This window comes from Astatotilapia calliptera, chromosome 3, assembly GCF_900246225.1.
Source record: "Astatotilapia calliptera chromosome 3, fAstCal1.2, whole genome shotgun sequence".
Classification (NCBI taxonomy): Eukaryota; Metazoa; Chordata; class Actinopteri; order Cichliformes; family Cichlidae; genus Astatotilapia; species Astatotilapia calliptera.
In genome coordinates, this window is record NC_039304.1 from 42,572,534 (window position 1) to 42,591,671 (window position 19,138).

The 19,138-nt window shown below is 40.3% G+C and overlaps 2 protein-coding genes across 2 annotated transcripts in view; one reads left to right on the forward strand and one right to left on the reverse strand.

Moving 5' to 3' along the window:
* Positions 1-19,138, forward strand: part of LOC113019582 (NLR family CARD domain-containing protein 3-like) — a 159,948-nt gene that overhangs the window by 53,177 nt on the left and 87,633 nt on the right. The window lies entirely within an intron of this gene.
* Positions 6,465-19,138, reverse strand: part of LOC113019580 (NACHT, LRR and PYD domains-containing protein 3-like) — a 237,521-nt gene continuing 224,847 nt past the window's right edge. Inside the window, exons 9-13 of the mRNA XM_026163354.1 lie at positions 16,876-17,049; positions 14,171-14,344; positions 7,296-7,342; positions 6,880-7,120; positions 6,465-6,837 (exon numbers count right to left, since the gene is read on the reverse strand). Coding sequence (XP_026019139.1) covers positions 6,525-6,837; positions 6,880-7,120; positions 7,296-7,342; positions 14,171-14,344; positions 16,876-17,049 — 949 coding nt within the window. The 3' untranslated portion in view covers positions 6,465-6,524. The remainder of the gene's footprint in view (positions 6,838-6,879; positions 7,121-7,295; positions 7,343-14,170; positions 14,345-16,875; positions 17,050-19,138) is intronic.

The following is a 19,138-nucleotide window of genomic DNA, read 5'->3' on the forward strand; positions in this document are numbered from 1 at the left end:
TATATATATATATATATATATATATATATATATATATATATATATATATATATATATATATAGTCTCATGAACAACATTAACTAACTAATTGTTATTTACTAACTAATCTTAAATGACTGTTCAGCACAGAAATGAAGCCCAACAATCATGTTTTACAGTCCTGTGGTCTCAGCCTCAGATACTCAACTAATCAAAGTGATGTCAGAACAAAAATGAATGACTAACAAAACATTTTCTCCTTCATTTCTCTCACACAAAGCTGTATGTAACGTGTCTCGCGGTTAGTATCATGGTTTGCTAACATCGATACACGAGCTGCCTCATGTTGCTTCCAGGTTGGGAAAGAATGAAAAGATAAACCATTTTCAAGCTTATTTTCTTGCTGGTCGTGCGATCGAACATTGCAGCCGACCACACAGCAAATACGAACCATGGCTGTTGTGTGTGCCTTCGCTCCCTTTTCACTTGCGCTAGACCCCTAAAATGGCGGATCGGGCCAAAATCCTTTCCACGTGACATCACGCTCCAAAGCCCTATCCGGTTGTTCAGTCTGACGTCACTAGCCATGTCTGGGTCTAAACTCCGCTGCAGGTCCATATATCAAACGATCACTATGGCATTACTGAGAGTTGAAAAACTGTCTAAAGTCTTTCATCTTTAATAAAATGATCAGCGTTCTGCTCTACCAGGTGTAACAATTGAGTTTAACATCCAGGCATCCATGAAAACGGAATTTATGACATTTAACGGAGTTAGAAGTTAGCAGGGAGTTAGCTCGCTAGCTTCTATCTAAATACAATATAGCATGTCCTGACTGCAGGTTTTGGAAACAAATTCAAACGTACAGCTCTGCTATCACTTCCAGCATAAATGAAGACAGAAAACTAAACAGCAGTGACGTTTGTAGGGTTACTGAAGTTGGGCTAGCTGGTATATAATGATGTGCTACGTGACCGCTAGTGACACAGCTATGTTAGCATAATATAAACAAGCTAACTTTTTTCCACTCGATAAAAGTTAACGTGAGTGTTCTCGGTGGTCAGGAACAAATGTAATCGCATGGCAGGATGCTGTAAAAGGACCAAACTTCAGCCAGGAGAACAACTGAGATAATCCATCCACAACACGAGGTTAGTCATTCATATACTGCTGCATGGGCTGGGCTGTAGTTACATCCTAAGGTTTTAAAAACTGAGCTTAAATAAATGATTAGTGGTAATAAAAGCCGAGGGAGGTCAACAGTGATCACTGACTGTTTTAGGAGCTTTTTGAGATCAAATAGAAGAAAATACAAAACATTAAACATGTTAACAACACAAAAGCCATATTAAACGCAGACTACTTTAGGCCCGGAAGTAGGATTCGTCGTGTCATCACTGAACAACCGGATACCGTCCCATTTCACGAGCCTCTCACTTCCGCACTTCTCGTACTGATAGTACGCACCGTACGTAGTACGCATAGTGCGCGTACTTCAAGCGCGTTGACCCTGGATTGGGACACAGGAGCGTCAGCTTCAAGCGAGCCATCACTATCTGAACTATCGAGCGGTCTCTCTCTTGAATGGAGGGACCGGAAATAAAAACACACAGCTTGTTGTGAGAAGAAATCAAACATGAGCTGAACAAACAGTAAAGTTCCTAAAAACAAACTGTTAAAGGAGGAAACAAAGCAAACTTACGGTTTCTTCACACACACCAACAACAAGCTCCACTTACTTCCTGACAGTTTAGCTGCTTCCTGGAAAGGAAGGCCTTCACCTACGTACAGACCGATTTTCACAATAAAAGCACTCTGTAACTAAAGTAACGTCACACTGACAGTTTGTGACTTTTTAACTTTGTGCTGACAGAATTAAAGTAACTTGGTGTCACTTCTTCTTTCCCGTTTCTCTGAGCAGTTTCAGCTTTGACTGAAATAATCATACCGGTAATTATCAGCCGTTGTATTAAAGGATTTATCAGTTTATTCCGAAAATCAACAGGAATCTGGTGCTGATCAAAGAATTTCCTTTTAATGGTTGACATTCAAAGCTTTAAATGGACTTACCAACTTGCTACCTGGGACGGTTTTAGAGGCCTGGCCAGTCGCCCCGATTGACTCTTACTTTGAAAGGATGGTGTCACCTGTAAGAGCCATTTACACTAAAACTCATTAATACTCACATTCATTCATGTTTCACAAAGCGTTCAAAAGGAAAAAATTTAACTGCAGGAGATTTTATTAAAGTCATTTAGCAGACTCAAAAATAATAATACTCACAGAAACGTAATCAGATTGTAGGACCCATATGAGTTGTTCCTTTTTTGATTAAGTGGGTGGGTTTAAATGGACTCACTGTATTGGTGCACGGGTGTGGGGTGTGAGTCATGGGTGTGTTAGGTGATAAATGTGGTTGCACTCACCTAGTGGTGGCCAAATGAAGCTTTCTGAAGCTTGTATTGAAAAACGGTTCATTACTCGAAGCTTTTCAACACGGTCCTCTCTGGTGACATCTGGTGGCCAAAAATATGAAGAGCAGCTTGAATCCACAAAATAAAACCAACCGCTTCATTATGATTGCCCACTCTACAGAGTGGAGTTCTGTCTGATATTGGGCCTCCGTTGTGTTGCTTTGAACGTGTATTTTTTGGTGGTTAAGAAAATGTGTTTTATTTGTTTAATAAATAGTTTTGACCAGTAAACGCTCCTTGTTTAAACATGCGCCATGGTGTGGTCTTCCTTTGCTTGTGACTTCTTGATGTTGGTAAATACAATAATTGAAAAATACCACGTTACATATATATACATATAATAATGTACAACACATTATGGAGTATGCTTCTGCTGTGAGGTCTTGCCTCCATGCACTTATGCAATTAATCGCATTTATAAATAATATTATATTAAGGAAGTTTTCCCAGACATATTTTTGACCTGGGGGTAGAATTGATTGTGAAATGGAAAAGGAAAATGCTTATGAACTTGCAAGTTAAAAACATGATGCATTTAAGGTAACCCTTTTTCATTTTTATTTAAAAAGAGAATTTGTTCCACTGTGCGATGGCCGAACCTGTTCCTTTTCGTGGAGATAATTTCTCCTGCCTTAAGGAAAATCCCCTCACATGGCCCAGAGGAGGCTGGAGTGCAGAGAAACTGGTAGAGATGCAGGTATACAGTCAACCTGGGCCACACAAACTATCAGCTAAAGAGAATAAAGAAATTCAATTGCTGCACATTTGGCAGACTAACATTTTCAGATTAATTAAACAATAAAATATATATTTTTACAACATTACATGTAAAGAGTCAAGTGGAAGTTTTTCTAAAGTTATTTAATGATATTTATATTATGGAAGCAGATTTTTGACATTTTACCTTTTTCCCGTTTTCAGATATAATAAACACGCACAAAACAAAAGCAAACGGCCAGAACACAAAGCTGGAAAACCCACCCAATTGACAAAAATCAACTCATAATTCTCCCAAACAACAGAACCTCCTCTATTCCTCGCTGGCTCCAAATCTCTCAGTGGAATGATCAGTGGTTCACTATCTGTCACCATCAAAACACTCCACAAATCCCGCGAATGATTCGCTTCCTTATAAACCATTGAATCAGACACCGAAGCAGTTAGGTTCTAAATGAAGCTTCGGACGTCACTGATCATGTGACTCTGGCCAAACGAATCAAGCTTCGACACGGTGCTTCTGAAGCAGTGTGTTGATTTTTGTGACACACGCACCGGAGCTTCAGCTTCAAGCGGATCATCACTACACTCACCTGTTCTCCAACCTGATGTTGATGAACATCAAGGTAGGGTGAGCATGAGTTAAAAACCTTCTGTTAACCGCAGCTTGAGCGCAGCTTGAGCGCAGCTTGAACGCAGCTTGAATCATTTTGATGCGTTTTGACTGTAACGTGATGGTTTATGTTGATTAATGGTTTTCTTTCGTTTTTGATCTACTGCAGAATATTTTTATAAAATCCCAGGCCAGGAAAATCACCTTCATGTTTTTCTGTGTTTTATCCTCAGCTACTTTGACTCAAAGACATCTGCTGTCATGCTTACACCTTTGATAAAGTGTCAGCTTTATTTTTATAGATTCAAAATTACGGAAATGTACTGATGCATGATGTGAATTATAATATTTCTGACTGTCTGAGGCATTTCCCCGATTTGAATCAATTCTAGAAATCAGAGCCCTAACAGTTACACAATCATACCAAAACTCTGTCCTGATAGTTTTGACTTTCTCTGAGACAATATTCAGAATAAATAACCACGAAAACAATTTATTTATTCAGTTTAGAGCTTGACACATCATATCGTTATAATCACAGAGCCTATTTCACTTGAATCCACTTGACGGCGCAGTAGAGCAAATGAATTATCACAATGCTTCGAACCACGAGTCAACCAGGGGTCCGTTCTTCGTACCTCGCTTACTACATCCAAGACCAAATGACACATCCAAGATCAAATCATCGCGCCAACTTTGAGCTCGCTATTCCGGTTCTCCGAACACACCTGTTGTTGACGATTAGTATAGCTGGATGAAGTAATGTGAGATCACTGGGTGGCTCAACAGGGGCTACGCATCGATAGTAGAAACATTGATCGGCAACCCTTTGATTGGTCGGTAATTTAATAATAATAATAATAATAATAATAATAATAATAATAATAATAATAATAATAATGGATTGGATTTATATAGCGCTTTTCAAGGCACCTAAAGCGCTTTACGATACCACTATTCATTCACTCGCACATTCACACACTGGTGGAGGCAGCTACGGTTGTAGCCACAGCTGCCCTGGGGCAGACTGACAGAAGCCAGGCTGCCATATCGCGCCATCGGCCCCTCTGGCCAACACCAGTAGGCGGTAGGGTAAATTTATTATATTATACTAAATTATATTATATTATATTATATTATATTATATCCTCTTTCACATTAGAGCCACGACAGGACCCACTAGAACATGGGAACAAGTAAAAGTGAAATATAAGAATATTCCACAGAATGGTAATATTTATCACTTATATTGCTTTTCGTCTCTTGGAAAGAGACCCTGAAATAATCTGTTTGTTTGTTTATAACAGTAACCAAGAAAAGGGCAGAGCAACAAGAGACAGGTGGTGGTCCTGCACCCCCTCGTCAACAAGTTGGTTAAGTGAATAATACCCTCACGGGAAAATCGATATCTCTCTATGAGCACACTGTCGCGCTGAGCTAAAGGATCCTGTCTGTCCCGCAATATACGCTGAATTCTGAGGACTCTCCTTATCAATCTTGCACCTTCCACAATGGGTGGCTCGCGTATACGGACAGGACATGGCTGCGACAGGCTTCCCAAATCCACCTTCGCTTTTATAGCCGTGGTCTCTCATCTTGATTACATGAAGTAATTTACTATTACTACTCTGTAAAAACTGTGACTAGAGGTTACTTAAAAAAGTTATGGCAACAAAGTGACACTTGAAATAATTAAGTAGATTTTAATTTCAAAAGATTTATATAAAATGTAGAGAAAATGTTAATTAAATTCAAATAGAAAACAAAAGTAGATATTAATAGATTTAAACTGTAAATATGTGTTGGATTTAGGGTCAAAATCTCAAACTGAAGGTTGAAATTGCCCAACTTTACCAAAAGAAATAATTGATATAAAATAAGTCTCTGAATAATAAGAGAAAATGAAATGAATTTAACTTATTTTCTGAGTAAAATGAATCAATTTCACAAAGAAAACATCAAAACGGTAATGTGTTTTATTGTGGAAAATAAAACACGGTAATTTATAAAATAACATTTTTCTGCTTGTATACACTGAATTCTGATCAATAATCTCCTGATCTCCTAAATACATTCCTCTAAAATATGAATTACATCTGAAATAATCAAATAATAATAATAATCACATACATGTAATAGAATGTTAATAGTACATTTCCCTTTTTTAGGAAATGACCTGTATGTATCTGTGTGACATCAATGAAAGAATCAAATATGCATTATCTTTAGTTACATTGATAATATTTATTTATGGTAAAACAGTGGTGGAATATCGCTGTTGCTTTCGTATACATGAAGTGGACATACCTGAGTTCCCGCGATCTAATCCTGTTTACATAAAGTAAGCCTGCTCCCAAGCAGGTTTACGCTTACGGATCTGTTGCTATGACAGCAAGTCCCGGATGAGCTTCAGAGAACCGAACGATCCAAGATCACGCGAAATCGTCAACAATCTAATCCAGCTAACTTACTTAGCGAGGTACAAAGAACGGGCCCCAGTTGGATGGAAAACTTCAGTTCATCACGAGGCTTCACCTCACCATCACTAGGTGAGAGTAGGGACGGGTATCGTTTAGATTTTATCCGATACCAGTGCAAAACCAGTACTTTTGAAACTGTGCCGGTGCTTAAAGAATGGAGAACACAAACTTTGTCCAAAAGCCTCTCATGTTTAGCCGTTTTATTTTTTGTAAAATGATAACAATGTTTCTCTAACAGGAGGACACTCTTTACACTCAACTCAGCACAGGGACACTGAGGAACAAGGGGACCTGAACCAAAACCCAGGATAAAGAGTTTCAGTGAATGTGGTGTTGAAGGTGTGGAGGTGGATCAGAGTGTCAGAGGAGACTCTGTAGAAGGACAGAGTGCCAGCAGGACAGTCCACATACACTGCTACTCTGTGAGAGACAGAGGAGGAGGAGGAGGAGGAGGAGGAGGAGGAGATGGATGTATCCCACTTATTGTGCCAGACGGAATGAGGACCATCATCAGAGCAGCACAGACTCCAGGACAGATCATTGTGTCCAAACATACAGTATGGGGAATAGAAACTGGCAAGCGTAGCAAACATACCAGATTTTGATAATTGACACTCTCGTTTCCTTCTAATTCTTCTGTAACTCACTGCTATATCAACCCTTCCTCTCCACTCGACCTCCCAGTAACAGCGACCAGTCAGACCATTTCTACACAGCAGCTGGCAGAAATAATCAAATCTGTCTGGATGATCAGGATATGACTGAACCTCCTTCACATGTGTCACCTTCCTGTTGTTGTCAGATAGTTGGAGGTTTGTGTGAACTGTGTTTGTGTCGATTGTGAGTTGACAGGAATCTGATGGAGAGAACAAACACAACCCAGCTGCAGTTATTGATCCATCATCTGTTCATTGATTGACACTTTGATGATGACTCCTGACATCAGAGATGTGAATGAGTGATGTGACAGTTTGAAGATGGTTGAATGTGTGCTGCTTTGTTTTCATGAATCACATTAAAAACACACTTACACTTCCGCAGACCTGGTCTCAACCATCGGAGTCCAGCAGGCTCCACCCTGAAAGGAGGAGGGGGGTCAGACCAGCACAGTCTCTTTCAGCATGCACACATGGACATTACATGGCTCTCATATACAAATACACTTCAGCCCATACGTGGATCAAACTGCTGATGATTTGGGCTGATCCTGGATCTGTCAGTACACTGAATTGAACAAAATATGAGTGATTCAAACTGACCTTCATTGTCTTTATATTCTTCTATTGTTCTATTTAGCTGGAAATGACCCCCCCCCCCCCCCCCCTTGCCTTTGCTGCTCTTTTTTTATCCTTTGTGTCAGTGTGGGTACTGTACATAACCCCTGACCTCTGAGTGAATGCAGCTTTGTTTTCATGGGTTTTAATGTCACCTATAACCTTTTCATGTTCTGATTTAACAGCAGATTTCACCACGTGCACACAGAGAAATGTCTGCATCTGTCACACGATCAGTGGACCATATATTTGTTTTTTCAATATTTCATGTTGAAACTATTAAGGGACTAGTGTACAGTGGAACCCCGACTTACGAATACCCCATTTAACAAAAAATTCAAGTTACGAAGGCACAGCAAAACGCAAGTACGGAAACCAAGGGATTGTCACATGATTCGGAAGGCATTATGGGCATTCTAGGCTCAGCCAATCAGAGCCAGCGGATTTCGTTACTCAGGCATTTTGCCGGAACACAAGCAGAAATATTGCCATTCAGTGCCTTTGTAACTTGCGTGAAACTTGCGTAAGTCGGGGTTCCACTGTGTGTGTCTGTGTGTATATATATATATATATACAGTGGGGCAAAAAAGTATTTAGTCAGCCACCGATTGTGCAAGTTCCCCCACCTAAAATGATGACAGAGGTCAGTAATTTGCACCAGAGGTACACTTCAACTGTGAGAGACAGAATGTGAAAAAAAAAAAAAAATCCATGAATCCACATGGTAGGATTTGTAAAGAATTTATTCGTAAATCAGGGTGGAAAATAAGTATTTGGTCAATAACAAAAATACAACTCAATACTTTGTAACATAACCTTTGTTGGCAATAACAGAGGTCAAACGTTTACTATAGGTCTTTACCAGGTTGGCACACTGGTATTTTGGCCCATTCCTCCATGCAGATCTTCTCGAGAGCAGTGATGTTTTGGGGCTGTCGCCGAGCAACACGGACTTTCAACTCCCGCCACAGATTTTCTATGGGGTTGAGGTCTGGAGACTGGCTAGGCCACTCCAGGACTTTCAAATGCTTCTTACGGAGCCACTCCTTTGTTGCCCGGGCGGTGTGTTTTGGATCATTGTCATGTTGGAAGACCCAGCCTCGTTTCATCTTCAAAGTTCTCACTGATGGAAGGAGGTTTTGGCTCAAAATCTCACGATACATGGCCCCATTCATTCTGTCCTTAACACGGATCAGTCGTCCTGTCCCCTTGGCAGAAAAACAGCCCCATAGCATGATGTTTCCACCCCCATGCTTCACAGTAGGTATGGTGTTCTTGGGATGCAACTCAGTATTCTTCTTCCTCCAAACATGACGAGTTGAGTTTATACCAAAAAGTTCTACTTTGGTTTCATCTGACCACATGACATTCTCCCAATCCTCTGCTGTATCATCCATGTGCTCTCTGGCAAACTTCAGACGGGCCTGGACATGCACTGGCTTCAGCAGCGGAACACGTCTGGCACTGCGGGATTTGATTCCCTGCCGTTGTAGTGTGTTACTGATGGTGACCTTTGTTACTTTGGTCCCAGCTCTCTGCAGGTCATTCACCAGGTCCCCCCGTGTGGTTCTGGGATCTTTGCTCACCGTTCTCATGATCATTTTGACCCCACGGGATGAGATCTTGCGTGGAGCCCCAGATCGTGGGAGATTATCAGTGGTCTTGTATGTCTTCCATTTTCTGATGATTGCTCGCACAGTTGATTTTTTCACGCCAAGCTGCTTGCCTATTGTAGATTCACTCTTCCCAGTCTGGTGCAGGTCTACAATACTTTTCCTGGTGTCCTTCGAAAGCTCTTTGGTCTTGGCCATGGCGGAGTTTGGAGTCTGACTGTTTGAGGCTGTGGACAGGTGTCTTTTATACAGATGATGAGTTCAAACAGGTGCCATTCATACAGGTAACGAGTGGGGGACAGAAAAGCGTCTTAGAGAAGACGTTACAGGTCTGTGAGAGCCAGAGATTTTCCATGTTTGAGGTGACCAAATACTTATTTTCCACCCTGATTTACGAATAAATTCTTTACAAATCCTACCATGTGAATTCATGGATTTTTTTTTTCACATTCTGTCTCTCACAGTTGAAGTGTACCTCTGGTGCAAATTACTGACCTCTGTCATCATTTTAAGTGGGGGAACTTGCACAATCGGTGGCTGACTAAATACTTTTTTGCCCCACTGTATGTATAAAATTCCCCACCCGCCGGTCAAGGGCAGTCAATCCTTCAAGCTCGGGTCCTCTACCAGAGGCCTGGGAGCTTGAGGGTCCTGCGCAGTATCTTAGCTGTTCCTAGGACTGCGCTCTTCTGGACAGAGATCTCCGATGTTGTTCCCGGGATCTGCTGGAGCCACTCGCCTAGCTTGGGAGTCATTGCACCTAGTGCTCTGATTACCACTGGGACCACCTTCACCCTCCACATCTTCTCGAGCTTTTCTCTGAGCCCTTCGTATTTCTCCAGCTTCTCGTGTTCCTTCTTCCTGATATTGCTGTCATTCCGAACCGCTACATCGATCACTACGGCCGTCTTCTTCTGTTTGTCTACCACCACTATGTCCGCTTAGTTAGCCACCACCATTTTGTCTGTCTGTATCTGGAAGTCCCACAGGATCTTAGCTCGGTCATTCTCCACCACCCTTGGGGGCATCTCCCATTTTGACCCCGGGACTTCCAGGTTATACTCGGCACAGATGTTCCTGTACACTATGCCGGCCACCTGGTTATGGCGTTGCATGTATGCCCTGCCTGCTAGCATCTTGCACCCTGCTGTTAGATGCTGGATTGTCTCAGAGACATCTTTACACAGCCTGCACCTGGGGGAGATACTGGTCTGCCAGTAGCTGGTGCTTTGCGTTTTGCGGGTGTCTCTCGTCAACTAGCAGCTGGTTCATTTGTGCCAGGGCCTGGTGCTGTCCAACTCTTCATATTGTTCTCATATTGTTCCCCTGCCCATGCATATCAACCGGATCTGAAGCGTTAAGATTGGAATAGAACATTTTAAACTGGTCATTAATAGTTTTCAGATCGGACGTCTTTTCTCCAGAGGTTTTACAGATTTCAGAAATTGTGTTAACTGATATGGATTGCTTAATTTGATGTTTCAAGATTTTTCTGGCTCTTTCCCCATGCTCATAGAACTTTTGCCTTGATTTGAAAAATAAATGCTGTCTTTTGCTGAATGGACAGGATTTTGTTTAGTAATAATTTTCTCTTATAGAGGTCTGGTGTTGGATTTTCTACATATAAGCAATCAATCTCTTTTATACTGTTAGCTAGGTTATCTGTGAAGGTTCTCAGTCATCGTAGTATAAGAAGGAGCTTGGAAAGAAAAGCGTCTGGACTTCGTTATGTTGCTTGCATGATAGGGTGGGGACAGGTTTCACCCAAAACCCTGGCTGATTGTGACACCCCCCTGTTTCACATCTTGGCTCATGTGATTAGGTAGAGGATCATCAGGGGTCCTTTTGTCCCTCTTTGGAGGGTTATTCCCACTGCATTTAAATCTGGGACTCTCCGCCATTTTATCTTAGAATTGAAGAAGCTTCTCGGATGAGAGGTGAAACATCTTCAAGCAACTTAAAGAAGTCCAGACGCTTTTCTTTCCAAGCTGCTTAGACTGTTGGCTAGGTTGTTCATTTGTTTTAAGTATTTCTTTTTTTTTAAAAGGTTGCATATGAAATTATCTGGCCTCGAAGATAGGCTTTTAAGGCCTCCCACATAAGAGTTAATTTCATTCCTTGGGTTTGATTTGTCTCTCAGAAATAGAGTATTTGCTCAGAGACCATTGTTTTTGGTTAAGTTGGGATGTTAAAGGTATAAATAATCCGGTTAAATGCACAAGGGTATTTATTCATTTAAAATCATTGTTGTATATCTGCAGGAAACACACCTCCGATCAAGTGAACAAATTAAACTTTAGTATTTAGCATAAAAATTTGAGGATAGATCACGTGGTGTTGCTATTCTAATTAGGAAGGGCATTCCATTTATTCCACTATCAACTGTAGCGGATACCAGAGGGAGATGTATTATTATACAGGGCAGTTTGTATAGGAAACAAGTAACTCTTTCAAATGTATAAGGACCAAACTGGGATGACCTAAATTTTATAGTACTTTTTTAAAGAACCTCCCAGATTTAACAGAGTCCCATTTGATATTGGGTGGTGACTTTAACTGTGTGCTTAATCCTCAACTTGACAGATCAAATGCAAAAGCTGACAGCAAAAGTTCTGCAATTCTTTTTGCAATCTTACACTTTTTTGACCCCTGGAGGAATAAAAATCCTACATCTAAACAATTCTCATTCTTCTCACCAGTACACTGGTCATACTCACGGATAGATTTTTTGTTGTTGTAGATAACAGAATTCTTCCCAAGGTTTTAGATTGCCCATACAACTCTATCTCAGACCATAGTCCAGCTCAACTAGATGTTAATTTCTATAAATCCCCCAGTCAAAAACCCACCTAGCAGCTTCATCCTTTACTCCTAACTAAAGACTCATTCCTCAGCTTTTTTTTTTTTTTAAAGGTTTGTCATCAGATTTGAGGTGTTACCTCCTTTGCACAGTATCACAGTATCACCTTAAAGCACTTGTTGCAGGCTGCTGAGTTTGCATCTTTTGCTGTGAAGTATAGCCAGACTTTTGACCGCTTTGCCTTGGGCATTTTTAATCTGTAACTCTGCTCTAAAATAACATATGTACCTGGGCCCGCCTACTATCCTTGCAAAGGTAAAATTATTGGCTAGAATTCTGACATCTCAGGGAAAAAAAGGCACCAAAATAAAGCACCGAAATGTGCGCTGCTTTTGGGTCTGATTTTTGACATACACCAATTTTTATGTACTGCAGGAAAAATAAAAATAAAAATTATAATCCAAATTTGTAATAAAGTGTCACGATCCTGGGGCTTTTGACCCAGCGTTTTGAGTATTAATTTACATTCCTGTTATGTTTAAGCCCTTTAGGTTTTCTAAGTTAATTTTATAGTTGGTATAGTTCTTTGTTATTAGATTCCCCTTTTGTCTTCCAACCCCTGTTAAGTCACCCTTGCCCTTCATGTGGTCCACGTCTGTGTCTTGCGTTGTCAAGTTCAGGTTGTCATGTCTGTGTCTCATGTTTCCTGTTTTATTTTGAAGAGGTCTTGCGTTTCTATGGTCACTGTATTTAGTTTTACTCTTTCCCTGCGAGTTCATTATGTTCAGGTGGGTTGTGCTGTTTTGATCTTTATAGTTATTATTTCCCTAGGTTTCAGTTATGGTTATCATAGGTTTAGTTCTTGAAATATGGCTTCACTGTGTTCCATGTTGTGTCTACTGTGCCTTTCTGTACCATGTTTCAGGTTCCTATGTTCTGTCTCCCCATTTTCTCTTAAGTTTACATGTCTAGAGTTCAGTCAGTGTGTTGGCTGTTTTGCTTTGAAGGTTCGTGTCTCATGTCAGTGTTTCTAGTTTTGCTTCCCTTGTCTCATCCAGCCTGATTACTCCCAGCTGTGCTCTCCTTCTGTGTCTCATTCCCTTGTTATCCCTCAGTGTATTTAAGCCCTGTGTTTCTCTTTGTCAGTGTCGTAGTCTCCCTCATGGCCGTTTCCCTTTGTGTCAGTTTATCCATGTCCCAGTATAGTTTTGTTATATTTTGCGCGCTATTCTGCAATAAAGCAGCTTTTTGAGTTTCATTCCTACGTAGTGAGTTGTGGGTTTGGGTCCTTCTCCTGCCTCCACACAGTCGAAACATGACAAAGCATTTCCAACAGTGTAATTTGAGTTCTAAGCATCCCAGAAAACTTATAGAAATACACCAGTAACTATTTAAACTACTTAAAAGTAGTTACCAGTTTTAAAGGGTTAATCCAAATACTTAATCTGAGAACAACCAACCGCAGCAATACCACCCAGTAACAACTCAAAAAGTCACCAGTCCTGACACGTACATACCGTCCAATCAGCTCATCTCTCACCAACCAAACACACTCTCAGCATCTGCACCTGTACTTTGCTCCAACCTGTTTCTCTTTTGCAGGTATCCCAGTGTATATACTGTCCTCTTTTCCTGTGCCTGACTCCGTGTTTCCTCATCGTGAGTTTTGCATTTGGCTCAATAAACCCTCTTTTTTGTCACATTATGCCTATATGTCTTCCACCTTGGTTGCCTCTAAATTTGTTTATTTACTGGATTGTTTTTGTTCCATTATTGCATAATGTGTGTTGGCTTTTCAAAGCAAATTGTGACCTTTGTATTTGAAAAGCACTAAAATACATTAATACAGTTACATATCTGTGCATTTAATGGCAAGCAGCTTTTAAATGTTATGAAAAGATCTCCCTGTAGTTGAGAGTTTGTACCACAGCCTTTTCTTTTAATAAATCTAAGATAACAGTTTCCCCTGCTTACAGTGGTTGTTGTATCTAGGATAAATATTAATTGTTGCTCTCTGAATAGAACAATTAATATAATCCACACTAAATATACCGAGATATCCATAACTTTTTCCTGGAAAACTTCTCTCTGAAAACCTCTTACATTAGTATGCCTTATTGATTTGTTCATGTCACATCTGCAGGAAACAAACAGGAAGTGAGTGAAGGACAGAGAAATGTTTCCAGCTCTTCCTCCTCTATCAGACATCCTCTCCATACCTGAGAGTGTCCAGTCTCCAGCATGGATCCTTCAGTCCAGCCGACAGCAGCTTCATTCCTAAGCTGCCTGGATGATTGTAGCTCAGGTCCAGCTCTCTCAGATGGGAGGGGTTGGAGCTCAGAGCTAAGGCCAGAGAAGTACAGCCTTCCTTTGTGATCAGACAGCCTGACAGACTACAGACACACAAAACAACAATCCATCTGTCAACAATAATTTTCTGTTTGTCATATACAAAAACATCTATCCATTTACATGCATTAAATTTAACTTTATTTATAAGTGGAATTCCCAACAGACAACAGCTGTTTAACAGTGTAAGGTAACAGCCTACAATATTAGAGAGAAACCCCCAACTATCAGACTATATCCTCTGATCAGCATCACCGTTGGGTGACGGTGGGAAGGAAGAACTCCCATTGACACAAAGAGCATCCCAGTTAGAACAGGCTCCAGGAGGAGCATCTACCATGACTGGTTGCCAGGTGAGGGGAAAGAGAAGAGATGATCTCAGTGAGACAAGAACAAAACACAAACTAAGAAAAAAGAAGAAAAAGTTTAAGGACATGCAGTAGTGGCACATAAAAGCATCAGAAATGAAAAGAGAGGAGTGCAGAAGAAAGCAGAGTATCTTGGGAGGTCAACCAACAGCCTGAGCATATAGCAGCATAACTAAGAGATGATTCAGAGAGACAAACCTCCACCTTTGGACAATTTAGAATGAGTATTCTATGAGTATTCTAACCCCTCCAAGTGCACGCCGACTGGATCTGACCCAACAAAAACACTTTTAGCCATTACTCTTTGTGCTAAGAGAGGAAATAGAATGGAAATTAGCCATGTGACATGATGTAAAGAGCATGGTTGGTTGACAGCTACAGAGCTGCTGTTTGAATGTCTTGCCTTCCAGCGCTGAGGAGACCTTTAACAGAATTATTTGCGCTGTACATCTAGCCTTGGCATGTTGTCATGTATTGGAGTAATACAGAAGGCAGAGTGACTGAACCTCTAATTAATCTGATGTAATAAAGTGCAGAATAAAACTAAAGAAAGGACTATGTCTTTTAAAATGTCCATTTGGCCCCATCAGGCCTTAACTTAACAAAAAAGTTATCAATAGTTCTTTTCATCTTTTCTTATTACCCACAGCTACATCCACTTCTGCCAGGCCTAGGCTACTCACTAGGGCTGGGTATCATCACTGATTTCCACAATCCATTCGATTCGATTCAATTTTGCCTCAGACAGTCAGAAATAATATCATTCTGATCATTTATCAGTACTGACACTTGTGAGACTTTATAGGAGGTGTGAGCATCACAGCAGATGCCTTTGTGTCAAAGAAACTGAGGATAAAACACAGAACATGAAGATTTTCCTGACTTGGCTCTTTATAGCAGATAACCTTAAAAATATTCTGCAATTTAACGTAATTTTAAAAAAGTTTACATTTTGTCAGTATATTTTTGTCCGAGGTCACTTAAGTAAGAAAAAAAAAAGAAAGGAAAGAAAGAAAGTCACCGACAGCGCTGTAAACAACGGTAGACTGATGGGTAATAAGCGAATGAATAATGCAAAAATTAAGATCTGAGATGAGAAACTGTTCGTGAAATACACAGAGACAGAGAGCTGTGCATGAAGTGTTATTTTCTTGTGGTGGAAGCAAAACAGCAAAATTAAGAGTAGTTTAATGACGATATTTATCAAATGTGAAGTGTAGTTTCGATCTTCTTTTCTTGCTGGATGTAAACACAAAGCTCAGACCCGACGCCTTAGAATCAGTAAGCTGTCAGCTTTCAGCTTCGTCGGCTTGTCCAGCACGGGAAGTCGTGTGAGAAAGACGAGAAAGAGAAACCTGATTCTGAGGTGACGTGTCCACTCTGTGTTTACGTCTTAGTGTGGAATCCGTTTATCTGTTCTTATTTGCTGTTTGGTGGTTGTTGAAAAAGTTTTTGAGCCTCATCTCTTTATTCAAGCTACTCACCTCTCTCTATCCACCTGCACTTCAACTAGACCACATCCAATCAGAGAGGTCCCGCCCCTGATTATCTGTAATTGGTTTAGACCACGATAGGAATGTAATGTGTGTCGTTGACCACACAGAGACTTTCAGAGTTGAAGAATTTTCTTTTTTCTTTTTTTACTCAAACAGTTGGTCGCAACGGTGCGTCCTAGGAGTATTTTAGTCGGACCATTAACAAATTTGGTTGCATTTGTTAATGGTCCCATTTCCGCTGCTTGTATCCGCGATCTCGTTCTTTCGGTCACTACCCACAGCTCGCTACCATAGGCGACGGTAGGGACATAGATCGACTGGTAAATTGAGAGCTTCGCTTTTACATTCAGCTCACTCTTCACTATAACAGACCGGTACAGCCACTGCACCAATCCGTCTGTCGAGCTCCTGCTGCCTTCTACCCCCACTCGTGAAGAAGGCCCCCGAGATACTTAAACTCCTCCACCCCAAAAGAAACCTCAACATGTAATTTGGTCATGTTCGGCCTACCAGTATAAAAGGAAATTGGTATCTTTTGTACACAAAATGACTATATATAAGTTTATTAGTGCATGAAGTAATTTTTGGAATCCAAACAAACAAATAAAAACTGTCACACATTAAAAAAAACCTCTTAACAATTCTTATATTTGTGCAACAATAATAAATCACATTTTAAATGATCATCTGTGGAAAGCTTTGATTCTTGACCTGAGAGTTTCAAGGTTACATTGTGGACTCTCCACTGCAACAGACAGAAGCTTGACTCCTGAATCCTGCAGGTTGGTGTTACACAGGTCCAGCTCTCTCAGAATAGAGGACTGGGAGGTGAGAATTGAGGAAAGAGTTTCACAGCTTGTCTCTGAGAGGTTACAAAGACTCATTCTGAAAATGACAAAACAAAACAAAAAACAAAACAAAAAAACAAACAAACACTGGTGTTAACTTATAATCAGTGTGGAGCTATTATCAAAATTTAATACCCTTTTTTCAATAATACTTCAGGAAACCATATTAACTGGCTTTTTTAGTGACTTGCAAAAGTATTCGGCCCCCTTTTCCACATTTTTTCACATTACAGCCACAAACATGAATCAATTTTATTGGAATTCCACACTACATGATTCCATTCTTTTCTTTTTTTTTTTTCTTTTTTTTTTTTTACAAATGTTAGATATTATTTTATGCCATGTTATACCCCTAATTAAAGATTGTGAATTATTATGTAGTTTTAGTTTGCATTATTCTCCTGAATTAGAAGAAGCTGATAACTATTGCATTAGTTAAACTGATTTGCATTACATTAAACTGCTGACTTGTTGTGAATGAATGATATTGTTTAGGATGCATTATACTGCTGAGTTATAAGAAATACTGTTCGCAGAAAGTCATCGCCTTATTTGTCTGATTAGAAGAGAACATGCTGGAGTTTTCTGCCCCATCTCAGCAGGAGCAGATAAACAGGGAGCCAAGGTCGTAGCTTAGGCGCCGTGTGAGAGAAAGCATGTGAATGTTTAGGCTTTTATGATAAGGTGGAGGCACCAGAGGCTATAAGAGTTTGATCAATGCTCCACCATTTTGAGATCTGAGGCTGTCTGCATCAGTGTCCATCTCCCACGCGTGTGATAATTAAAATCATCGTTTGACTCAACCCGGCCGGACCAGTGTTGTTATTGTGGTTTTTCCTCTTGTATCCATCCCCAATATTTGAACTCGTAACACAAATAAATAACTGCAAAGTGGGGTGTGCGTAATTATTCAGCCCCCTTTGGACTGAGTGCAGTCAGTTGCCCATAGACATTGCCTGATGAGTGCCAAAGACTAAATAGAGTGCACCTGTGTGTAATCTAATGTCAGTGCTAATGTAATCTAATATAAGTACAAATACAGCTGCTCTAAGATGGCCTCAGAAGTTGTTGTCTAAGAGAATATTGGGAGCAACAACACCATGAAGTGGAAAGTACACACCAGACAGGTCAGGGATAAAGTTATTGAGAAATTTAAAGCAGGCTTAGGCTACAAAAAGATTTCCCAAGCCTCTACTCAATTTTATTTATATAGAGCCAAATCACAACAAAAGTCACCTCAAGGCGAACATCCCATGGAGCACTGTTCAAGCAATCAATCAGAAATGGAAGGAGTATGGCACAACTGTAAACCCACCAAGACAAGGCTGTTCACCTAAACTCACAGGCCTAACAAGGAGAGCGCTGATCAGAACTGCAGCCAAGAGGCCCGTGGTGACTCTGTGAATCTATGGCAAGATTTGAAAACTGCTGTTCACAAACACTGCCCATCTAATCTGACTGAGCTGGAGCTGTTTTGCAAAGAAGAATGGGCCAGAATTTCAGTCTCTAGATGTGCAAGGCTGGTAGAGACAGACCCTAAAAGACTGGCAGCTGTAATTGGAGCAAAAGGTGGTTCTACAAAGTATTGACTCAGGGGGCTGAATAATTACACACACCCCACTTTTTAGTATTTTATTTGTAAAAAATGTTTGGAATCATGTATGATTTTCGTTCCACTTCTCACGTGTACACCTCTTTGTATTGGTCTTTCACATGTAATTCAAATAAAATTGATTCCTGTTTGTGGCTGTAATATGACAAAATGTCAATAAGTTCAAGGGGGCTGAATACTTTTGCAAGCTACTGTACATCAAGAAATGAATGAACTTTAATTGGTTAATTCTGAAAACCTCTTTATCTGACCTCAGAGTAGACAGCTTGCAGTTTAGATTCTTCAATCCAGCAGAAAACGTTTCACAGCTCATCTCTGAGAGGTTACAGAGACTCAGTCTGAAAAGGAAAACATGAACAATTAAACAACACTCATGTTAAACTGTAATAAGGGTGTAGTGAGGAGCTACTATGTTTAGCAATGTCTTTTAGAGAATCTCTAATGTCTGGGGTTAAACAGGTTAAAAATGCAACAGTTTTACTAAGACATATTACAATGTGATTAAAAATTTATG